This window comes from Accipiter gentilis, chromosome 10 (genome assembly GCF_929443795.1).
Source record: "Accipiter gentilis chromosome 10, bAccGen1.1, whole genome shotgun sequence".
NCBI classification, from domain to species: domain Eukaryota; kingdom Metazoa; phylum Chordata; class Aves; order Accipitriformes; family Accipitridae; genus Astur; species Astur gentilis.
Window position 1 is genome coordinate 32167128 of NC_064889.1, and position 24532 is coordinate 32191659.

At 55.9% G+C, this 24532-nt stretch overlaps 1 protein-coding gene across 3 annotated transcripts in view; it reads left to right on the forward strand.

Moving 5' to 3' along the window:
* The first annotated feature begins 1170 nt into the window (after positions 1–1170).
* The window catches only part of MXRA7 (matrix remodeling associated 7), a 31587-nt gene continuing 8225 nt past the window's right edge, over positions 1171–24532 (forward strand). The window contains exons 1-5 of one of the 3 annotated variants that reach the window (XM_049813206.1): positions 1174–1693; positions 9196–9309; positions 11658–11718; positions 15790–15889; positions 18460–18540. In XM_049813206.1, coding sequence (XP_049669163.1) covers positions 1277–1693; positions 9196–9309; positions 11658–11718; positions 15790–15889; positions 18460–18493 — 726 coding nt within the window. In that variant the 5' untranslated portion in view covers positions 1174–1276 and the 3' untranslated portion in view covers positions 18494–18540. Of the gene's footprint in view, positions 1694–9195; positions 9310–11657; positions 11719–15789; positions 15890–18459; positions 18541–24532 lie in introns of all 3 variants that reach the window. The other 2 variants (XM_049813204.1, XM_049813205.1) reach the window with 2 other exon arrangements.

Here is a 24532-nt window from a genome sequence, read left to right on the forward strand (position 1 = left end):
TGTTACTAAGAATACAATTATCCATACGCTAACGATTGCCTGCCTGATAGGATTACCAATAAAGACAAATCGCAGTGAGGATCATGGCTTCACTTCCTTCCTCCCACCCCAGGGATTTAATCCCGTCTTTGTTCGTGTTTTGTTTTTAGCCAGTCAATAAAAAACTTTGCTCCCGGAGATATCTCCAAAGCCTTTTCCCTGGAGGAAACTTTGGGGGCAGATTCCCATGTCTGCTCCCCTCACGCGCAGCTGGGAGAGAGCTCCATGCTGCTTTTACCCTGGCAGGAATAGCTTAGGCCTTCTAATTTCAGCCTGCTCTGTAAAAGGTTGGCTAATCCTCCCAGCAGTCTCAAGAGGCAGGAAATCCTTGGTGGCAGAGTCTGGAAGGACTTGACAACCCCTTGGCCAGTCTCCTTGCCAGCTTCTGATGGCTTTTGAGCACATCCCATTTTTTAAGCCTCCTGTTTTTCAGGCATCCCAGTAGCGAGGTGCTCGGGGGGAGGCTCTCGCAGCCCAGCTGCTTTCAGCACCCACTTACCCGGTGGGTGCCACAGCAGTTTACGAGTGCCACCGATATCGCCCACGGCTCCTGGGGAAGGTGGAGCAACGCTCTGAAGCTTGGCGGAGATGCGCTGCCAGATGCTCCTCGCCGAGGAGAGTCAGGACGGACTTTCCTCGCCCTGCCAGCAACTCTGCTACCCAGCCAAGGGCTAACAAGGTGTAAATGCTCATTAAACACTACACGGAGGCCAGCTGACGCCCCAGCCTGCACAGAGCTCCCTGCAACGGTGCTGAGCTCACCGAGCTGCGGGCGCCTCTCTGCCCGCAGCGAGCATCCCAGGGGGCAGAGACCTTTCCCAGTCAAACAGTTACAAATGATGCAAGCGACTGGGCGGAGGGGTCCGGCAACGAGTTTTGGGGTACAGGGCAGTGTCTAATGAAAGGTCCTCCGGTCCCGAGCCCGCCACTGGCATCAAGGATAGCGGGGGCCGCTTGCAGGCAGCCTTCCTCACCCGGTCCCCTTTGCCGAAATCCCACCCGTGGCTGTGGGCGCGCATCCCGGCAGGGGGTGGGAATAGCTCCGGCTGCCGGCTCCGTGCGGGAGGTGGGTGCCGAGGCCGGGGAGAAGGGGGGGGCCGGGGCTGTGGGCAGGGCCCAGGCAGATGACGCCGGGTAAAGCCGGCTGAGAGCCTGCCCAGCCCCGCCGCAGGCCGAGCGGGCTGGCCGCGCACCCTCCGCGGCCGCGCAGTCGGGTCGGGCGGGCGCCGGGAGCAGGATGGACGTGACCGTGGACTTGTACCTGGCCGTCCCGCTGCTCTTCACCGTCCTAGCCCTCGTCCTCGCCTCCGTCTTCGTGAGGCTGCGGGGAGGCGAGGGGGAGAGGGCGGCCGAGCGGCCCCGGGAGCCGGTAGCGGCGGAGCCGGCCCGGGAGGGCGGCCCCGGCCCCGGGGGCGAAGCGGCGGCGGAGGGAGCGGGACCGGCCGAGGGGCCGGAGGACGAGGGAGGCCGGGTGCCGGTGGAGGAGGTCGGGGCGGGCGAGGAGGGGAAGGAGGCGGCTACCGAGCAGCGGGAGGCGGCGGCGGCGGAGCCGGGCCCCGCGGCCGAGCCCGGCCCCGCGGCGGCCGAGAGCATCCCCCGGCAGCCGCCCGCCGAGCCCCGGGAGCCCGGGCAGCGGGAGGATGCGGAGAGCAAGGTAAGGTCGGCTCCCTGCGGAGCCTCTCCCCGTCCCCCGGCACCGCTGGGGTCCCCGCAGCCGGTGTCCCGTCCCCGTCCCCCCCCCGCAGTGTCCCTTCGCGACTGCCTCCGGCCCCGCCGGAGGGGCTGGTGCCGGCGGGAGGGCAGCGCCCGGCGTTTTCCTCTAAAACAAGAGAGGTCCCGGCAAAAGCCGGGTTTTGCTCTCGGGTGGGGACGAGCCCGTTGTCCCCGAGGGCGGCAGCGGGGTGGGGTGGTGGTGGTTGTTTCGGGCTCCTTTCCACCCCTGCCCCCCCCCCCCCCAAGAGGTATACTCTTAAAAATAATCAAGATAGTGAAGATGTAAGGGAAGAGAGGTGTGTGTCGGTGTGAGCCTCTCCTGTCTGCACATCCAGCCCCTGGGAGCCTTCTCCTTCTCCCAAGAGCTCATCCAGGTGCTGGCGGGTTGCGGGATGTTTATTCTTCCCGTCTGCATCCTCTTTTCTGTGGGTTGCAGCAAACTGTCCCTTTGCCAGCACCTGGCTCCCTTACGCTGTCCCCGGCTGGCTGTCCTCGCCAGCCCCAGGGGAAGGGACTGCCTTCCCCCTCCCTCCCAACCCCAGCAGGACGCTGGCCCCAAGGCCTGACCCCTGGCTGAACTGGGGGGGGCTGGGGGGGGCAGCGATGCCTATAAACACCCGGTAAATCCTCCTCCGGCACTGGATCTTATTTAAGAATAAAAGGGTGACCCAGTGTCCGTGGAAAAAGCTTGCTCTGCTCTTGCCCGGCTTGCGTGGGACTCGGTGACACCCTGAGGTGCCTGAATTCCCTCCGTAGGTGCCTTTCTCCCAGGGTGGCCCCTTGTCCCAATGGGGGGAAGTGAGTAATGGGGTGGCTCAGCAATCCAGAAGCGATGCGTCGTCCGTGCGCAGGCAGCGTGGTTCGGCCGGGGAGCGCAGGCCTGGGGCCCAGGCGCCTGCTGGCTATTATTAGCAGCATTTGTAATCCTCAGCGACTGTATCCAGGCTGCCGGGCAGTGCGTAGACAGCCCTCGCCTTGGAAAGCATCGCCACTGACTCGCTGGACGGCCTCGGGCAAGTCCCAGGGGGTTGCGCACTCCCTTCTGTGCCGTGATGCTCTGCAACGCCCAGGGTGAGCCCTGAGCCGCTCTCAGGGCTGGGACGTGGGTCTGTCTCCCTGGGCTCCTCTTACCTGCCCTTGTCATTTCTGAGGCTCGGAGCTTTCCCTCTCCCCTTCCCCACACCCCTTGGCCATGGGTATGGCTCTCAAGCAGCCCCCTCCCTCGTCCCAGCATCCCAGAAGCCACATCTGTCCCTCTGCCCCGTGATTTATTGGTGCCTTTGAGTACCAGGATCTCTGTCAAGCTGGAGAGCCGTTGGGCTGCCGTTAGCCGGCTGGGTCCTGGCTGGGCTAGCTCGGCACCAAAACTGGCCACCTGGCCAGAGCTGTTGTGGGGCCTGGGGCATACCCAGCACTCTCTGATGAAGTGCAGCACCCCATCAGGACAGATGGCCATATCCAGTGCTGCCAGAGCTCACGGGTTCCTCTGCTGTCTCACTAGCTTGAGTCTTCTTGGGCATGTTTCTCTTCCCTTGTGGCTGCTCTTCAGTCCCAATTTCTTTGAAAAGGCACTGCTGCGGTGCTTGTTGCCTTCAGAGATGGGCTCAGCTCTTTTATCCCCACTCGGGTGCAGGTGCGGTAATGGGGTTTTGCATGCCTGGAGGTGAGCCCTTACCCAAGGCACGGGGGGTCTTGTGTCCTCCAGGAGCCTGGCTGGGCCCGGTGGGACCAGGGTCTCTGCTGCTCTGCCCTCAGCCCCTCTTACAGCAGAGCAAAGGGGACACGAGAGCTGAGTAGGGTCCTTGCTAGTTTTTCCTCCTGGGAAAAGGTTACCGCACTTGTAGGAGCAAGACAGGACAAGTTGCCCTGGACCTAAGCAGTGTCTCTTTGGGAAGGACAGGGACTGGGCGGTGGCTGTGATCTGGGTGGTGGTGGAGAGCAGTGGGAAGGGGGAGGGATGCTTCTCGCTGCTGAGTAAGTGTTTGGGAGCGCTGGCCCGCGCGTGATCTCGCGGCTGCCAGGACTGCTCGGCACAGGCTGCCTGGCCGGGGCTGGCGGTCCCACGGTGCTGGGTGGCACGGCGGAGGGAGTACGTGCGTTTCCAGCAGGCGCTGCGCACATGTGAGCGGGGAGCAGTGCCCGGGCTGCTGATGTGGGAGCTGATCCTGCGGGCAGGATCCCTCCACAGCTCTACTGAGTCTCCACTGGCTCCCCCGGTTTTGTTCCCTGCAAATATCCTCAAAGTTGCCTTCTCCTCCAGCAGTGCTTAGGCCAAAGCCCAGCAGATGTTACAGGCAGGGATGGGACTGACCTTGGGCAGAGCAGCGAGTGCTTTGCAGGCGGCTGCTGGTGGAAATGTGCCCTATCAAACCCATCTTGGCTCAGCTGAGGGCTGCAGTCCGCTGATGTGACTCAGCAGGCGAGGCTCCCAGACATTGTCCGCTCCGCTGCGGGCTCCCGGCGGTGTCAGAGCTGCTGCAGGCTCAGGGCTTCTCGATCCATTAGCAAGCAGAGGGCTGTGCTCAGCACTCGGAGAGCTTTCTTGCCTCTTCCCCCCCCCCCCCCCCCCCCCCTGTTTGCTTAGCACATACTGCGCCACACTGGTTTGGATTCACTGCAGCCATTAACCACTCGACCAAAATGCTGATGGATGAACCCGCTTGGGAAGAGCAGCCTTAGTGTGTTTAATGGCTGGCTGGAGCTGTGCACCCCGCTACCTCTTTCCTTCCTTCTCCCTCACTCTGCAAACCAGTATCTGCTGGGGCAGCTGCGTAGCTCAGCTTCCCTCCTGCTCCCACCTCCCACAAGGGCAGCCTGTGATGTGAAACCGGCTGGTTAAAATCAATGTGGTTCGGGGCTTCCCTGCCCCTCTCTGGGAGGAACGGACCATTGCAGCATTGTCCCCACAGCTATAAAATGAAGTAGTGGCAGAGCAGGGAAAGGAGCCTAGGAGTTCTTGTTTCCATTAACTGCTGGTAGTGATTCTCCTTGTCTCTGCTGGCTCCCATCACTGAATAAAAGTTAATTAGTGTGCCGCTGTCTGTTCTCATCCCCATCCCCAGCTTGTTAACGGATGAGGCAGGGCTGTCAAAGCGATCCCCTAATGAAAAGCTGTCGGGTGGGAACCACAGTGTCGCTAGAGCTGCTGAGTCTGGTTCTTGCGAGAAATGGTCAGAAAACTTCAATTCTGTAATGAGTATTTCTGTCCTGGAAATGGCAGATGGCAGGGACAGGGCAGGGTTTTCAGTGGTGGTCCAGAGCCACTGCTGGGATGCCATCCTGGTCAGGATGCTCTGGAAATGGGGAGGGTGAGCAGGCAGTGCCAGGCTCTGCTGGGCACGGCAACCTGGCCGGTTTGCCAAGGGTTAACCGCAGCTGGTGGCTTCAGAGGGAGCAGGGTCAAGTGGGTGACAGTGGGGAGAGGGGACAGTTCCGGAGGTGATCTGGCAGGGGGGGTGCCCAGCTTGCCCTGGCCAGGGAGTCATGCAAACGCTGCCTGACCGGGGCAGCGTGCGGTGCTGTCACCTGGATAGCAAAGGCACGAAAGGGATGTCGCCTGCCTCTTCTGCAAAGCTCCTGGCACCTTTCCCCTGTGTTCCCCCACCCCTATCTATAGGCACACATAGGCAGCAGAAGCACAAACCACCCAGCTCTCAGCAGGGACCCTCTTTAAATTTAAGAAGTCGGCATCTCCCTCTCTAATACCTCCTACTTCCTTCCCCGTGCCAGAGGGGAGAGGGTGTCTAATTAGTCTGGCTTTAATTGGCAACTGTGCAAGCTGCCTCTGTGTTGCCACAGGGCTGCGGCAGGAGCTCTGCCGTCCCACAGCGTGGTGGGGAGGGATGCCACGATGTGCTACCCCTCGTCACAGCCTTGGCAGCGGCACGGGCCCCTGCCAGCAGAACGTGGGACTCTCCGGCCAGATCTGTAACTGCTCAGATGTGCTCCAGCTCTCACCCAGTGCAGTCTGTGTTGATAACAAACGCATCATCTCTTGCAGTGGCTGCAAATTGAGAAGTGAGGCAGGACGTGTGTCGCCCCCCCGCCCAGGGAGCCTGTGCGCGTGTCGTGCCCTCCCCTGCATCCCAGCCGTGGGGTCGGAGCACAGGGCCGGTGCTGGGACGTGGTGTGGGGCACAGTTGCGTTGGGGCTTTACGTTGCGTCCCCTACAGTGGGTCTGGGAGACTGGGCTGCTGCTCAGTCCCTTCTGGGCTGAATACAGCCCTGGGAGCCTGCAAGGAGCCGGTCGGCTGCTGGAGTAGAGGCCACAAGGACTCTTTGCCTTCTGAAGTGCTCACCCATGTGAAAGGGTGCCAGGTAAGCCTTCGAGGTGAGGGCAGGCTTTGCCTGCCCCTGCTCCCTGCCCAAGGATGCCATCTGACTTGTCTGTGCCAGCAAGAGATGTCCCGGTGTTGCTGCCTGTGGTGTTTGCTTGCCGGAGGCCAGAGCAAAAAGGGGAGAGCAGTGGATGAGCAGGCTGGGTGCAGTGCTGGGAGTGCTTCACCGGGGTGTCACGGTGCCCACAGAGATGGGTGCTGCTGAGCCAGGACTCCTCAGGCCACTATGGGACGTGCCAGGGTTTTTCTCATCAGATCTGGCACTGCCTGACCCCTCGCTGAGGGCTGGATGGCCCTGGAGTTTCGGTAGGGCTCTAGCTGCCCTATGGCTCATCCTTGCCCACAGCGGTAGTGGGGAGGATGGGTGGGAGCAGATGCTCCCCACGCTGTGGCGGGGGTCAGATCTGCAAAGCACCACCTTCGCGTGCGGCATGTACCCGCTGGGCACCCTGGGGCTGGCAGGACCATTGCCCAGGGCAGGAAAACTTGTTCTGTAGCAGCTGCTTCTCTGGCTGGTGGGAGGATGGAGAGCCGCAGCAGCGGGGTGAAAGGGACTTGCCGACGTAGCAGCTGCTTTGCTTTGCTTTGCTAAACTCTACCCAAAATCATTATTTATTCTTTTTGTTAAAGGCTTCTTCCTTCCCCCTTTCCTCCTGGCTTTTCTCCTTCTGGCTGGCTGTCTCCTGTCTGCTTTCTTTCCCTCTTGCAACATCTTGCATCAGGCTTGGAGCAGAAAGTGCAGCCATAAATGGCAACATGCAAGGGCTGGGAGTTTAATCCAAGACAATGTTCTCCCCCTGCTTTGCAGCCTGCGATATTCCCTCTTCTTGGAGCTGGAGTGGGACACTCATTTGTCCTCATCCTGCCCGTAGACACCGTGGCTGTCCCTATGACCGAGGATGGGGAGAGAGACACACTGGCCCCTCACCGTCCCTGTGTCCCTTCTGAGAAGGGAAACCCATTGCTCAGAGGGGTTTGCACCAGGGATGGAGGAAGTGGGGAGGAAACGGCCAGAAATGAGCTGAAAACCAGATGATGTTGTGATGGGGAGCCCGGCCTCCGTCTCCTGTAGGGCTGGGAGAGGGCTCACACGGTGGCAGAGCCACGAGGGGGCATTTTGGGGATGCAATGCCAAGCTCCTGTGCCTAAGCCATCTTCCCCTGGGAGACTTGGGATTGTCTGTGGTCAGTGCTGCCCATACCCAAAATGTCCCTGGAGGTCTCGTCCTCACTCTTGTTTTGGTCCAAAGCCTCCGCTGCCAGAGTCGGCTTCACGCGCAGGCGTCTCGCTTGTTGGCTATGGAAGCTAAAGGGCAGAGGCACGTTTCCGATGATCCAACAAATGCTTCAGCTCTAAAGCCAAGAGCTGCCAAAAGCCAAGACAGATGTCTTGCTATGTTGGTATTTAAAGTAAATGACTTTCTGGATTTTAACCCTGCGGTGGCAGGCGCTGGGTTTTCCAGAGCCCCTGGCAAGCCGTGCAGAGGTATGATTGAGATGTAAGAGGACACGGGATGTGCTGTGGAGTGGGCTGGGTCCACCCTGCCCACAAGTGGGAGCAGGCAGGGAGTGCAGGGCATGTTCCCAGCCCTGCGTGGCCTCGGGGCCAGGCAGCTGCCGCCGAACGCGTCCCCTTACTGATGCCGGCAGCAATGTGATCTTTGTTTGCTGCAGCAGCTGGCCTGGGCGGCCCGTGTCAAGTCTCCTCCAGATGCTCCCGGATAATGATGTGCGTCGTCTCCCTGCAGTGCTTCTTGTCACTTTTTTTTTTTTTTTTTTTCTGCGGGGAGGTTTTCTTGGTCGGTGTGCAACCATGGAGAGATGCTGGCTTGCAGGTTGGTGGCCGGAGCACTTGGGTCCCTGCTTCTCCAGCAGCTCCTGCTGCCATCTGGCCCTGATCCACACTTCCCTCACTCCCTACCACTTGAAACAGTCTCCTTGCATTGCCCCTGGGCTGCGCTTCTTAAAGAAGAGCAGTGCCTGGGGTGCCGTAGTGTCCTCTTTGGTTGTCAAGTCTCCCAGCGTTGCCCTACCACCTTCCCCCTCCGTTTCTTGGCTGCAGGATGCTGCCCTCCTCTCGCAGAGCATCCCATGGCGGGGGCAGGGCAGCTGCCAGCTCGGCTGCTCTTGCCCCACGGCTGCAAGGAAGCCAGCACAGCATGGCCATGGCAGGGCTGAGGAGCCCTGAAATTTGGGGCAGACCCCCTGGAGGTGTGGGGATGCTCCAAGCAGGGAACACTCTCCCCTCTGCCCCAGCTGGCAGGGGCTGTGGGCACCAGCCAGGCTCGGGGTGGGGGTTTTGTCCCTGCTGATAGTTTTTTAAGCCAGCCCAGAGGCTGCTCCCAGCCCAGCACTGGTATTTTGCTGCAAGGCCAACAGACACAATGTCCCCGCTCCCTGCCCACGCGTATCTTCCTCCGCAGCCGCCCTCCCGGCGCAAGGGAGAGAGGTTCAGCTGAGAAGTGTATGTGCTGGGAGAGGGCAGGGGAAGGAAGGTTTTGCATGGGGGTTGAGGCCATTCTGCATTCACAGCTGACATGGGGCTGAGAGGGCAGGGAAGCCCCAGCTCTGGGATTACGGTAGGGGGACGGGAGGGCTTCAAGGGGGTATTACTCTGCGATGGAGAAGGCAGCTGGCAGAGCAGGCCCTGCAAGCGTTAACGAACTGAGCATATCGTGGTGCCGTTCCTCTCCTCTCCCCTCCTGCTAGCTCTGACCTGCTGCATCAGCATCGCGGGCAGCTGCCTCCAGCCTTGCCAGGACAGCCGGGCAGCCGAGCCCGGTGCTGGCCAAGCTGCTCCCTATCACCGATGGCTCCTTGCAAGGGTCCCAGTCCTGCGGGATGGGAACGCTGCAGAGGGCAGCTCACAACCTCCAAAGCCTGGCTCCAGGGCTGGGCATTGAAGGTCTCTGGAGTTCCTCACTCCACCAGCCATGCCATGGCTTGGCACACGGATGGGAGGCAGCATGGGCTCGGGCACCAGGGCAAGGCAGGCTGCTGGCTGCGTTTGGAGATATGTCTGCGTGTGCTGATGCTGCCAGGGCTGGTTGATTGAGCATGGGGAAGGCTTGGGGACCTTTGTGCTCAAAGTTTTTGCTTCTTTCCAGATACCACCTTTGGGTGCCTCACCTGGGTCCAGCCTCGGGCACACGGAACAAGCGGAGGATGGATGTGGCCATGCAGCACTTTCCAAGGCAGCTTTCGAAGGCACCAAGGCAGAGGTGCGTGGGACAGAGAGCTGGCCTGATGAGGGTGGCACAGTGAACAGTGTGCTGGTGTCCCTGCATGGATGGGACATGTCCCAGGGTAGCAGTGGCCATGGGAGGGGACAAAGCTTGCCTGCTCTGCTCCCCTGGGGGGGGGTTGGGTGGGCTTTTAATGGGTTGGTCCATTTAAAGCAGAGAGAAACGGTGCTCCAGGTGCACATGTGCTTCTCGGATGTGCAGGGAGCGATGCCTGGCTCCTGGGGGGGGGTCAGAGAGTGGGGTCACGCTAAGGCAGCCTGGGGGGCTCTGGTGGTGGTGGGACAGCGATGGCTGCGGGTGCGGGAGTGAGCAGCCCCGGCGAGGAAGACAGACGGGGATGTTGAGGCTGGGGCCGCAGCATGGGGGGAAGGGAGGTGCTGGCATCTGCCTCTAAGCCATCCAAGCAGAAAAATGTCGTGCTGCAGCGAGCTACCAGCTGCCACGAGTGGGGGGTTCCCAGCACAGCCACAGCACGTTGCTGTCGCCTGCCAGCCTGGCATCCCCGGCTGCTCCCTCTCTGCTCCCATCAAATGTTTCATCGTCTGGGTTAGAGTGGAGATATTTTCCTTTCTTGGAGGTTTGGCACCCAAATTTCCTACTTGCTTCCACTGTTAAATGCTCAGTTCTTAACGCCTGGGCAGGGAACAGGCTAAAATGTCCCTTCTTGTACCAGGTCCTGAAGGTCAGGTCTTCCTGGAGGCATTCTGGCTCACAGGGAGAGACAGATGTGATGGGGAGCCGCTGCCCCGGGCTTGTGGCTGAGTCCCTCCCTGAGGTGACTCCTTTGGGTGCTTCCCTGCTCCTAGTCGTCCCCAGGGGACGCCTGGGTGTCCAGCAGGAAGTGCCCATGTTTGGAAGAGTGGCCCAAAATAATGGTGGCTGCAGGGGGTGGGGGTCATAGCAGCATGTCCTTCTGGGGAGCCCAAGAGCATGGTGGCGAAAAGAAGCCAAATGGCTGTGAATAATGCGCATTCCTCACCAATGACAAACTAACCTAGTTCTGGGTCGGGGCTGCATACAGCGCTCCAGCAGTTTATCTAAAGCCGTGCACCACAAAGCAAGCGCTCGGCTCTGCACAGGGTCCTTCTCAGATCGTCTTCATTTCCCTCGGGTGTCCTCCACCCCAACTTTTCCTGTGTCCCCCTCGATAGCATGCTGGCTCACCAGGCTCCCTTCATGCTCCTTTCCCTCTCTCCCACGTGCTTTGCCCTTTGCGTACCAGCCCCATTACTTTGAATGGGATGCACAGGGCTGGGGAGGATGCGGGAGGACGTGTGCTCCAGGGTGCTGTTGACCACAGGGGTTTGCAGCTGGGGTGCTGGGTGCTGCGCTTTGTGGGAGGAAGGAATGTACACGGGGGCATTTGTGTTCCTGTCTTATCTCCAGAGCTGGAGCGCTCCCCTCCCTCCCTGCTTGCAGTTTGCATGACTTTCTGCAAGGGGAAGGAATCTGGGCTTGATAAAGTTTGTTGTAGCTTGTAGGAGGCAACCCCCAAAACTTCCAAAATTGCTTTGCATTTAAAAAAAAAAAAAAAAAAAAAAAAAAAGCACTGTTGCTGACCCTATCTGTGCTCCAGAGGTCAGCTGTGCCACCGCAGTGGCAGTGCGTGTGGGCAGGCATTTCTTGGAGGAGCGAGGAGGAGCTGGGGGTCCATGGGCCCGAGCTGTCTCTGGGGGTTGCTGCCAGGCGAGGCTGGGGGGGTCCTGGCAGGGTCCCAGCATGAACCTCCCAGCGCTGGCTTCGACCACTGGTCTCAGCTAGTGAGTGCTTCTGTACTTCGGAGCAGCCGCTTGGCCCGTGGCTGCAAGGTGGCTTTTGCTGAGGATCCAGCTTTTCCTAGTGTTGGAACAGTCTGTCCAAGCCTGGCCTGGGGGCATCCTGGAGAAGTTCTCATGGCTAGTGGCTCAGTTCCCTGCACATCCCTGGGCAGGGTGGGGAGCATGGCGGGTGCCAGTTCGGGAGGGTGCTCAGGCACAAGACTGTGCCTGGGGACACTGGGATAGCAGGTTCTTGGTAAAAACCTTAATATCTCCTCGATTATGGGGAGGCACTTGCAGTTTGCAGCCTTTGGGTGGGAGTGCAGTAAGCAAGGCCAAATCCCTCCCCACTGACTACTGAGAGGAAAGCAGGCTAATGAGCCTCGCTCATTAGCGAGCATCCTTTTGGCCTATTCCATGAAGGAGGCAGGAAAGGGGTACTCAGCCCTCACCACAGGAGCTCTGCTCTCTGCCTCCCTGCCCTGCAGGCTCTGGTGCCCCAACAGAGCACGGGTTATTTAGCATAGCACCTTCTCCTCATGGCTGCTCTGTTTTTAACTCCTCCAGGAGGAAGATCTGGACTCAGAAAACGAGAAGCTGGTGGTGAGAGAGCCGGAGGATGAGGATGGTGAGTGCCAGGCAAGCCAGCACCCTGCAGGGAGGGTACGGATGGGTCTGAGGGGCTGAAGCCCCAGAGTGCTTGGGGATGGTCTCCTTCCTCCAGGAAACGTAGCGGAAATTCCTACCCCGGCAGCAGCCCCTGTTTGCTTCCCCAGATGCCCTTGGGCTGTTTGCCATGGGGTAGCTTTGTGATGAAGCTGCCCCAAAAGCTTCTTGCTCACATCCAGGACGATCTCCAGGGGCTTTAGTCAGAGCCGTGTTTAACTGATTAGCCAATTAGTTGATTGGAAAATGATTAATTGACTAATTGGGGTGACAACTGCTGTGCTCGTAAGAAAATGAAACAGATGGTGCCAAGCAAGAGTGTGTGTCTGAAGGGGACTCTGCTCATCTGAGCAGCACTGGAGATGCTGGGATGTCCCCAGGAGCCCCTGCCTGGGGTGGCTGGGAGCAGCAGGAGAGCTTGGGGTGTTCCCTCTTCCCTGCCCCGCTTTCTGCTTGCCCTTTTTAAGGCACTGTGTGGCAATCCCCTGGCTCGGGAGGATTATGCCTAATGCCACAGAGAATGAAATTTCAGTCCTGGTGCTGTGCCCACAAGGTGGGGAAAGCACCTTTGGAGGCAGGGTTCCCAAAAGACACTTATTCCACCCCGTTAGTCTTCCTCACAGCACTGGTGACTGGGGATGTCACCATGCAGGACTGGGAGACCTGGTCTGAGGAATGATGGATGTATCCTGCCAAATGCATGTTCAGTAACACTGCACTGCCAGGGTCTGCCTCCTTCAGTTCAGCTCTGTTTCAGGGCTGCTCCAGCACCACTGTGCATTACCCCAAAGTGGCTGTGGCTCGGGATCAGGAGATGACGGTCCCTGGCCATGTGTCGTGGCTAGCCCAGCATCCTCCTTAAGCATCTCCTGCAGACAGCCACTGACTCCTCTCCTGAATTATTTACACCATTTCTGAAGTGTTTTATAATGGAACTGGGTAAAGTGATGGCTCAGCCTGATAATGAGGGGGCAAGCGTTGTGCAGCTGGGAATAATAGTAGTGCCCTGGCTTTGCTGGGGAGCAACCTCACGCCTTCCTTCACTGTCTCTCCTGCACATCGCTTGGTCCTGGCCCAACTCAAGCCGCTGAGCTGCTGCCCAGCAAGCCCGCGAGCAAAGATTCCCCTTGGGCATGTGGGGATCGTGCAGGCAGTTTGTCACCAGCCTGGGATGCTGCCACAGTGGCCAAACCCGCTTTGGGCAGGAAGGCTTGCAGGGAGCTGGCAGGAACCACATGTGGAGCACGCCAGAATATGTTCAGGGGAGAGGTGTGCTCTTGGGGCTGCTTTCTCCCTGCCAGCTCAGGGTCATGGTGCTAGCAATGCAAGGGCAGAGAGATGAAAGACAAATGTTTTCTTTAATATGAACTCACGGAGGCTCCGAGTAAGTAGGTCACCTCATATTTCTGTAGTGTTTTCGCTGTCCACGTGAAAACCCAGCCTCCCCTTTTCTGTGTGTTTCCTGAAGTTTGTTTTCAGTCTGCAAAGAAAGTTCCTGAGCTCAGAAAAGAGCCAGTGGTTTCCAAAGCCACATGCTGGCTCCTTTTTAACCACAACATGTGGGCAGGGAGATGGGTAGCTTCCTTGCCTCACTCTTCCTTTATTCTTTTCTGTCGGGGTGGCAATTAAACTGCCCTTTTTGGGAGAGGCAAAATCCTAAATCTCAACTTACTTGGCAGAAAACCACGAGGGAAATGATCTTAATTGTCCTTGAAATCAGGCAAGCTATACAAAGGTAATGAAACAGCTCCTGCTCTGCATCAGAGTAAGAAACAGGATGTTACACCCTCTTTTTTTTTTTTTTCCTTTCTTAATATCTCCCAAAGCAGCAGCCAGCTGAATTTTCTTTCCATGCACTTTTATGGCCACCCGAAAGGCTGATAAGCCGCAGCATGAATGCTCGTTTCCAGCTGGCCAGGCTTGTTTGTCTGCCCATTCAGAGGGTTTTCCCACCGAGGGAAGTGGCATATGGCCAAGCTGAATGTTTGGGGCTGCAGGACCAAAGCATCCGAGTGCTTGTGTTTGGGCACTTGTGAAGATGCTAGGGAAAGGGTTTGCCTCGTTGTTCCCCCTGGAGTCCCAATAGCATTCTGGGATTAGAGAAATACTCCAGATCATTAACTGAGCAGTAATCTACTCAGACTTCCCAGGGAAGCTCCCCAAGATCAGGGGCATGGAAATATAGAGAAGAAGGGAGGAAATGTGGATATCTGCAGGGAGGTTTCTGTTAAATTCCCACCCTGCTCCCATTGCTCCAGGCACACTGCATACACTAGCAGCAGTGACCTTGCAGTGGTTGGCTCACTCGGTCCCATACCTGCCTACGCAGCCTTGCACAGCTTGTTTTTGAGATCTCAGGTTTCCCCATCTACAAAATGAGGCTCTGACTTGCCTTTTGCATGGGGGTCCCCAAGGTCTGTGAGAGCTCTGGCAGTAGCCGAGGGCGTGCATGAGCTTAGGGTCGGAGAAATCACTAAATCAAACAGCTGACCTTGGGCATGGGGAGAAAATCCTTAAAGGCAGTATTGACCAGAAAATAGAGAGAAGCTGCTGATGCTGAATCCTTCTGAGTGTGAGGAAGGGAGGATAGGGGCTGTGGGTTGTTTTTCATTTGGGCAGGTGGAGGAGGAGAAACTTTCATCAATGTGGTGCTTGCAACAGCAGCAGTGAGGATTGGAAGGGGTTTCCTAGGTGGCTGGGGAGAGGGGATGGGTCCATGGGTTATGTACAAGTTGGGGCTTTCTCTCCTACCACAGAAGTCAGGGGAGTTTCACCACTTTTGTGGTCTTGCTGGTGCTGGGAGGTATCATCCTGGATATTTGGCTTGTGGAAAAATGTCCAATTTTTCAGGGCCATGCAGATAACACAACAATGCCTTCCTTTTGTGGACCCCTTAGAAGTATCACCAGGGTTCCGAGGGTTGGTGGAAGCAGCAGATGTTTCTGGGTGGATGTGGAAACAGCGATGCTAGATGGCTCGACGTGAAGCAGCTGAGTCCTGCAGTCCTTGGGAGATAAAGGCTCGCAGATGAACAGCCCACAGATAACCCACAAAGGCAACTACCCAAAGCAGCCGCTCTTCCTGGGCTGCCCTTTGGATTGACCTCCACTCCTGTTGTTTTCTCCCATCTGTAGGAAGATAAAGCAGGGGAGAGGTTTTTAAAAGCAAATAGTGCTTGAACAAAATCCGATTGGAAAAGGATCGGCTTTGGCTCAGAGTCCGTGAGCTTCGGTGCTCTAATTAGCACAGGGCTGAGGCTGGTGAGCTGGGTAGAAGAGCGCCCAGGCCTGGAGAAGGAGACCTCAGTTTCCTCTTCAGGTGTGTTGGCTGATGACAGAAGGATTTGGACTAGCTGTGTTGGTGCTCCTGGGGCTGCCTTGGCTCAGGTCTGTTTGCAGCCCTGGGATTTGCAGTGTGGCACCTCCTTTTTTTCACAAGCTTTGTCAAGGGCTGCAGGAGAGCTGCTGGGCTGCGTGGCCCGCGACAGCTCTGCTCGTGGCATCATCCATGAGCCCCAAGCATGGGAAGGGGCCCCTGGACTAGAAGAGGGAGGGAGGAGGAATGCAAGTCTGGAGAGGAGAAGCGGAAAATGCTGTGAGCTAATCAGGGCAGGATTAGCATGTCTTGATAAGCCAAGATGGGCCTGCAAGGCTTTGAATCCAGGGAGAGCAATAGCATATGGTTCCTGTGCTGTAGGATTTACTTGTATCTGCTTCCAAGCAGGGCTGCTCGCTTGCAGCAGTCCTCACTGTTTCCAGTGCTAGCTGCAGCCAGGACTCTTGCCATCGTCTGGCCAGCAGCACCTTGGCTCCCCACTGCAATCCACACAGCTTCCCCAACACTTCCCAGGCTTTCCAGAGACTGGAGCTGACTGAGGAAAAGTGTCTGGGGTGGCCATAATGTTTGGGGTGCATGTGCAGGAGCAGGGGTCAACGAGCATCTCAAGAGAACAAGCTCACTGCTGTTGATCACTGGTCTCAGGAGGTCTCTGGCTCATGTGATCTCTTGCTTTTCTTTGTCTCTCCCTCTCCAGCTGCAGATGAGACGTTCTCTTTTAAATACAGTCCTGGAAAGCTGAGGGGAAACCAGTACAAGTCAATGATGACCAAAGAAGAACTCGAGGAAGAACAAAGGTAACTTGAGTTTCCTTTTTCTTCTTGCCCAAGGCCATCTGGTTGGCATCGTCTTGAAGAAAGCTGGGTCTGTTCAGACCTCTCTTCCCCATTACTACCTTAGTAGCCTCAGGCTCAACGTCTCATTGCACCATGGTCCAGACCTCTCCCACCCAGGAAGACATGAGAACAAATAAAGTCATGCTGATTTAGGAGGTGGAGACACTATGGCCCTATATATTTTTGGAGCTGTTCCAGCTCCTTCTCTGGATGCTTAGACCAAATTTTCAGTTGATGGAAGCTGGTGTAGTTCCCCTGATCCCATTAGCAACACGTTGATTTACATCTGTTGAGGACCTGATCTCTAGCTACTTCCCCTCCCTTTACCCTGTGGGTGGTCTCCAAACTGAGGACATGGGCATAGCTTGGAAGTACTGGAGCGAAGTGAGTGTGGAGCTTTAGAGTTTGCTGTGATGGAGCTAAGACTGGAAATGCCCATACACAGGCCTGGCTCCTCAGCTGTTTGTGGTGGGGATTTGCCACGTAGCAGGCCTGACAGAGATGGACAATTATCCATCTCGCACTTTTTGCTAAAGTTTCGTCTTGAGCCCTGCATGAAGAAAGGAAGAGCCTGTCCTGTTACCAAAACCAAGCTTTCTAGCTCAAGATTTCCCAGCCTTTACAAGGGAAATCAACCCCAACCTTGCACCTCGAGCTGCAAAGCCCTATCCAAAGCCAGTCTGTGCTGTCAGTATGAAGTCTCTGCCCACGTGCAGATGGAGTCCTTCAGCCCACAGGCACGCAGAGCCCGTGCTAAACCAGAGGTGTCAAACCCCACAGCCAAGGGTTTTGCCCTACAAGCAGGCTTTGTGGCAGGCTGCTCCCTAGCAGATGTGTGCAGCTCATACCCTTTCCCTCTTGGGTGAGCTGCAGGGAACTGCTTTCCCAGTGGTGGCTCACCAAGCCTGGGAGATGTTGTTCTCTCCATTGGTGTTCCAAGGGCTGTGGGACCCAATTCTCCACCCAGTGGTGTGCACCTCCTAGAATGATTTGGAGGAATTTGTCACACCTTGCCTGTGATGCTGTGGTATAAGTACCACCACAACTGGCATGGTGTAAAAGCCTGACACGGACCAAGTGGAAACTTGAGGGCAGCAGGGAGGGCAAGGATGGAGGGACCGTACCCTGCCCCTGGGTCAGGCATGCTCCTGCTGGCAAGCCTTGTCTCAAGGCCCTTGGGCAACATCTCTGCATTGCCAGCAGCTGGGATGGCCGAGGTTTGTCTCCATGGCGGGAGCAGGGCATTGTGGTAGGCAGTGTAAATCCAGAGACCTGCCCAAGGGCTGGTGCTGACACACACTCACTCTGGTCCTCAGAAAAGCTCAGGTGGTGCACGGGGCTCTGGCAGGCTGTCTTCACTAGCTGAGCCTGCAGCCGTTCTTTCCACATCAAACCCGGCCTTCCCACCAAAAGATGTCTTCTCCTTCTCCCCTGGCTTCTGGGCTCCCAGTCATCCGGTCTTGGGCTTCATCTGCCTTGTAGCACTGCCAGGGGCAAAGATCTGCAAGGGCTCTGTGCTCTGAGGTCAGCAACAGAAACGAGCTCCAGTTTCCTCTGGCACAGGGTTGATTCTGCATTGGTGGCATCAGGAAAAATGTTGTTTGCTTTCTTCCTTTTTTTATATCTTTATTGTGCCTGAAGCCCCCAACCTGTGAAATGCTAAGCAGGTCTGTTAGTGACACTGTATTTTTCACTTGGGGAGGGTGGTGGTGGAATGAACTGAGTGACTGTGAGAGAAACCTGTGGGACTCAATGGGAATTGCTTTTCAGGATCCTGCTAAGCACCAATGCAAAAATCTACCTGCAGCAGGCAAATGCAAACCCTTTGCACCAGCAGCTCCACCCAAACCAGCTCAGCAATTGCTGCTCAGGTTTTCAGGGCCAGGAGTCCTATAGGGCCTTGAGCTGGTTCCTCTGTGGCAAAAACTGCTCCTGCTATCACCCAGGGACACCGAGGGGACGTTGCCTATGGACAGCAGTGGGATAGGGGTTTTGTACTCGGGACTGTAAAACAGGCTCCAGGGGGGTGATGGACCTTCCCTGGGCATGTGGGATCTCCCAGGCGTTGCTGCTCACATCCGTCTGGAGCTGCCCCAGGGCAGGACAGTGCACCTAGAACTGATGGACAGTGCCTGGGCATTGGGTCCCTTGGAGGTTCTCCGCAGCTTTCCACACTGAGGGCCATTGGCAGATGTGTTTTTCCTACTGCTCCTTTATTTTCTTCTCTTCCATATTTGTGTTGTTCATTTCTTTAAGGCAGCTTTGTGAATTTTTTTTGTCTTGCTTTGTTTGCTGGCTTACACCCCCCCCAAATCTTCACTGCGGCACCAGCAGCTTTTCATTTCAGGCCTCGCGGGTGGTGTAAGGGGGCAGGGCTGCTGCCAGGTAAGCTCCTGGGTGAGCTGAGTGCAGCGGCTCAGCCCAGTCCTGCATCCTTCTCCCTTGGCAGTCCCGTCCCTCTCCCTGACTCCGTGCACCCTGACCATGCTGCTGATCTGCTGTGACCCAGGTTTGCCACCTTTATGTTGCAGGATTGAGCTGACCTCTGATCTCACATCTCTGTAGCAAGTACCTTAGGTCCTCGGCCACAAACATTCTTGCAAATCTTTTTGGTAAGGACACACTATTTCTTAGAAGTAGTGGTACCACTGGTAACATCTGCTAATGTGTTTTGGGGTTTTTTTTTGCTTTTGGGTCTCATTTTCTGGGGGAGTGTTTGTTTCTGAGCTGCAGTTGACTGCCTGTCCCACCTCCCTCACCACCTCCCTCCCCTTCCCTTCTCATAACAGATTAATAAGTCCGCTCCCCTCTGCCTCCATCTCGCTTACCATGAGTGCTCGGGGGGGGAATGGGGGCTCTCATGTTCGGATGCTCACCTCTTCCATCTTGGATGCCTGAAGTTGGACATCCCACAACCACTTCTGTTTACTGATATGGAAAATTAGGGCTGCTGAGTGAGTGGGTAGTTAGTCCTAAGGTGTGTTGCTGAAGCTGAGACAGGCTTAGTCTTTGATTTTAGCTCTGTCGCTCCTCCAGTTTTCCCATGGACCAACAGGTTCCTGTGTGAAGCAGCTTGTAAGCAACCTCCCAAAAATGCAAGTGGGTCTCCCAGACCCCCTTGAGGCTACTTGTTGTGTTGATCACTAGTCCATGAGTCTTAATTTAGGGACCCCTAATTTTGGAGGTGCCCTTGAAAGAATTATTTGCCTTTTCCAGCACCTTGTAAGCAACCTCCCAAAAATGCAAGTGGGCCTCCCAGACCCCCTTGAGGCTACTTGTTGTGTTGATCACTAGTCCATGAGTCTTAATTTAGGGACCCCTAATTTTGGAGGTGCCACTGAAAGAATTATTTGCTTTTTCCAGGAAGAGCTATAGGACTTCAGATAGGAGACGACAGGCATGCAGTAGATTGAGTTGTTTAACCAAAACCCCACTTCTGCTCTAACCTGCATCACTCCAGAAGTTGTGGTTGTCTTGCCTAGTATTCACTTGAGCCTTGTGGCTTCAAACTGGTGCTAAATCTGGACTAAAAGGGGAAGGAATGTGACCTTTACTGAGTGATGCAACTTCCTGCTTCTGGTTACTTCAGTCTTAAAAAAATAGAGGGACTGCTCAGTGAGGGAGGAGGACAGTAAATCTAGCTGGCAAATACATCTGCTTAGGTGGTGGTTGTGCTTGATCACACCTGGCGGGTCACCAGTACTTCTAGAACAGAAGCACGTAGCGTTTGTTCCCCTGGGGGAGAAAAATAGTCTGGGCAGGAAGGGGAAGAGTGCAGGGGAAGGATGCAGCCCTTAGTCAAGCCAGCACAGCGTATTTCCCAAATACTTCTCTTCTGCACCTGAGGCTTTTGGCCATCTATTGCCAACTGTAGCTGCCATGGTGCAAAGCACTAGTTAAGGCTGAGAAATATGACTTGTAGCAGTGCAGCTTGCCCCAGTTCAGACAGGGTTGAACTGTGTTGGCATGAGACACAGCCTGCAAAGGGCCGACTGTTAGGTGTTGCTGTCCTGGCTGGGCACCTTGTGCAGATGATGAAGGGCTCCTCAGTGTGCCTTCAGGGCCTGGCTCGCATGGATAGATTGAAGTGGTCTCTGCCAGCTGCTCTTCAAACCTCCCTTGAGGCTGGAAGAAGTTAGTGGGGTTTTTTTGCAGTTCGAGAGGAGTATGATCAGGACTCTGTTGAGCACTGACAGCTGCAACAAGGCTCCAGACATAGTAAAAGAGAAAACAATCAGGAGAAATGACCCCCTTGGGTCTCTGCTTTCAGTTCTCTCTTTCCATGAGGCAGAGCAGGTCCCAGCCAAATCTTGGTTGGCCTCGGTGATGCCAAAGGGTTGAGCTGTCTGTGCTCTGTCCTTGCTGCTCTTTGCTAGGTGTGTTGGCTGGAGAAAGGAGAGCAGATCCCATCTGATGGTCTGTGAAAAGGTTTTTCCTCTCTGTCTTCTCTCTTGTTTCTGGGCTTTAGGAAGAGGTGAGGGTGGAGAGCCAGAAGCTGCCCCATGGGGCCTTAGCTAGGGCACTCTTGCAGACCCCTTGAGCAGGGTCTGAGTGAATGGCACCGAACTGCTCAGACACGCTCTGCTGTTTGCAGGTGCACTCATGGATGGAGCAGGTGATCCCCCAGACCACAGTCTAATCTGTGTAAGACTGAGAAGGTAGGGATGGCTGCCAAGTTTCCTTGGCTAATGGCCTCAATTGCTGCAGCCAGGGGACCCATTGTAGCAGCAGATTTTTCTCCTGCCTCTCAATCCTCTCCTCACATCTCCTGGTCAGCCACGGATGGGTTGAGGAGTAACTGCTTGAATCAAGGCTAGATTTAAGCCTAGGGCTTGACTGCAAGTTGGAATTCATGCAAGGGGAATTGGATGGCTGTAAATCTCATGCTCAGTCCTTTTCTTGGTGGTAATTTAGCGATGGAAACCTGTCTCCTCCCCAGCTGGGTTCAGAGTACCTCTCAGTTATGAGGCACTGAATAAAACTGGGCTTGGACCCTGGAGTTTCAGCAAGGCAGGGTGCCCTGGATGGACACTGGCTGTAGGGAATGGCAGAGAGTAGAGACCTTTCCCTGCTCTGCCAGACATCCCAGACCAATGTGGGGATGTAGCTGTGGCTTGAGGGAGAACTGTGCTGAAGTCTGGTTTTGAATGAGACAATGCTTGTGGTGACAACTCTGGAGCACACAAGGGCAGGAAGCAGCTGCAGGGGTTTAATGACTGTGTTGACAGACCTTGACCTAATTTGAACATCTCCACTACTGGCCCTCCAAAAATAAGTGGGTGGGACTGGGCTGGGGGAGGTTGCATTTCGGGAGAGCTCTCCATCAGCATCTGTCCCTGTCCACCCCCTGCATTGCCATCACATAGCCCTGGCTCGCTTGCTTGCTCCCCCCTCTGTATAGCATGGGATCTGGGCCTCTTTCTCCTCCCTTCTCTTTTGCTAATCTTCACCCCCCCAACCCAGTGGCTTTGCTGTCCTGTCCTGTCCAGCATGGTGCTTCTTTTGGATGAGGGAAGCTGGTAAGTTTGGGCTTTCTTTGGGGTTTTATTATTTGTTTGCTTTTCATCTTCTGCAGCACGATAGTCGTCCTGGGCTGAGGGAGGAGGAGTAGCAGCAGGGAACTGCGAAGCCTAGGACCATGGGATTCTTCAGGTCAGGCTGGCAACTGCTTCACTGCAGCCACCAGCCACAGGGATGGCACTGACCATGGGCAAGGCTGTTTCCAGCTGCAAAGCACCCAGTGCATGAGGCACCTTTTCTTCCCACCTGCCTCTTGTAGGAAAGGGGTACTGTGTGTTTGGGGGTCCCTGCTGAGCTCCCCCTACTCTGATGCTCCCTCCATATGTGCCAGACTCCACTTGTATGAGGAGGGAGTCTCCTGGTGGCCCAGTGCTGTTCCCTGCTTCCACCATATCCCCAGGGAAAATGTCCTCTGACCTCCAAGATGTCAGTGGACTTGAGCTCTGGCCCTATTTATAGAGCATCTGACTGAGTCATGAGTCCCCAGCAGCTTTAAAAACGGAACAACTAGGATGCCTCCCTCAGAAACCCAGGGAAGGGGAGGCCAGGAAGCCCCTTCCCTGTCTCCTCCTCCTGTACCGGAGAGGAAACTTTTGCAAGCTCCCCCATAGCCTTTGCAGGGTGTGAGTCTCTGAGCCTGCCCTGGCATGAGATTTCAGATCAGACAGCAACTCTGCTTGAGCTCCTGGTTTTTTTCTTTTGGCTCAGGTCCTGAATTGTCCTAGCTTGTGGCTGCTGCTCTGCGTCTCCCTCACCCAACGCTCACAACTTGTCTTCATCTGCTTTTGCTTAATTCTGCGCGGCATGGGCAGCTTGCCGTTCTCTATCTGCTAACTCTCTGGGAGCCTGGCTCTGCCTCTCCTGCGGCTCCCCTGCGGCCAGGGGAGACCAAGGGCTGCAGGGAATCAGGGCATCACACCATGTTGGGTGCAAACAAACACTGAGTGATGGAGGAAAGGACAGGCTGGCCCATCCATGGCTTTCCCTACTGCTGCGGCGTTGGCCAGGAGTGTTGCAAGGGGATGGGCACAGGGCTGAAGGAGAAGACTGTGGCCTCTTGGCTGAGCTGGCCAGGAGCTTGAGCCACCTTCCTGGCTGTGCTCTGGCCTTCTCAGCTGTTGCTGTTGTGGCTGGGAAACATGGGAGGCTTCTGCCTTGAAACAGCGGTGGGCAAGGTCCGCTCAGGGGGTGACGCAGTCCCCAACCCCACTGACTTCTTGCTGGCCCCTATCCTAAAGGCAATGGGACTTGCACTCCCTGGTCCACGCAGACTCCAGCAGCCTCAACTGCTTTCCTGGTGTTCCTGAGGAGCACTAGGTATTTCCCAAGGTTGAGTGCACCTTTCAACTTTTCTGTCCCGCTGGAGGAATTTCAGATTTGTGTTGATAGAAGCTCCCTTTGGTACCTCTCACTCTCCCGCTCTTCTCTTTTCTAAGTACTGACTGTGTCTCCCTGTTCTGCATTTAAGTCCTCTCTTTCTGTGTTTTACCTATTAGCTGATGCAACGGGCCCACACTTTTAGGACCACTGGGAAAGCTTAGATTTATTATGTCATTCTTCATATTTTTCCTGCAATACCCCGATCCTGGACAAGACTGGGTTATGGTCACTACCAGAAATGACATGGTAGCTGTCCCCATGGTAAAGAAATGGGAAGCGGTGGTGGGACCATCCCCAGCAGTGAGAACTGCCTGGGGAGAGCTTGACCACTCACTGCTGGATCTGCCCAGGGCTTTTTTTCACTGCTCTTGATCCTCAAGGGTCAATCCTAGCCTCTCTGGAGCCAGATTGCTATCTGCCCTCCTTGCCAGGATTTCAGACCAGAGGACTGATGGTCCCGACAAGCCGAGCGCCTTACCTCTCTGCCAGGGGAAGGAGCTGGGAATGTTCCATGCTTCTGAAAGTCAGCTTTCTGAGTGAAACTATTCCTGAAAAGGGCACAAGCAATTACCAGAGGTGGTTACAGCAAGATGCTCTGGAATCTCCTTAGAGTGGGTCAGAACTCCTTTGGAAAGCTATAGTCTATGGATGGGCTACAGGATTTCCTGACCTGCTGTGGATTTTGCACACATGAGGGATAAATGCAGATGGGAATGCCACTAGCCCACCCCATCTACCAGTGCTGGGATTCTGTCTGCTCTCAAAGGCAAGAAGCCTTGTGCCAATGCCATGGCTGAGTTGGATTGAGGGGAATGCTGCTGAGGCCACCAGAAGGACATCCAGTTTCCATGCTTCAGGAGAAGCATGGTCTTTTGAGACCTTCAGTACCTGAGCCTCCCTCATAATCCAGGACCCACTCTTGTCTCAGCTTCTTGTTCTCTAGCTGTTCCTTCCACAGAATCATGTCCAGCTGACAAATCGTACGATTCACTGACTTGGCCCTCAGCTTGGGCCAGAGCAGAGATATTTGGATAATCTGTATCTGAAGAAAGGATATGGGCTTCCAGCAAAAGAAGACCCTAACCTGGTTTGATTGATGTGCTGCTGGGGGAAAGCATGCTGATCAGGTTGATTTCATCATCCAAGGTGAATGGAAAGGAGGGAAGAGCCAAGGATAAGCAGTGGTTCAAAGCTCTCAGCCTCCATACCAAGCTAATTAAGTCTTTCAGGCTCCGCGGCAGCAGTGCCAGAGCTTCTCAGCCTGGGGGTTTATATAGCCCTGATGTCCCCAGTGATGGACTGCCTCATGCTCTTTAGTCTAATCCCCCTCACAGCTTGCTCCAGGAGCAGAAAGGGGTACCCCTGCTGTGCAGATGGGGAATTTATGGCTCTGACGGACATCCTCTATTAAGTTCGTGCTTGGTTTAAGATCATCTCACTCCAGCTGTCGGCCCTGTCCAGGAGGTGAGTATCCCTGTGAGGGGCTGCAGGCTGCAACTGAGCCTCCTCCACCCTCCCTGATGTCCTCCATCCCTCCCCGCTCCAACTGCAGCATGCTGGAGGGGACCTCTCCTTTTGGGCCCCCGTGGCAACAAGCTTATGCCCTCACGCGTGAAATCTGATTATGCTTGCGTGACTTGAGCAGGATGATCTGATCCTCAGTGCTGCGAATCCCGCAGAGCGATTATCCACTCCGGAGAATTT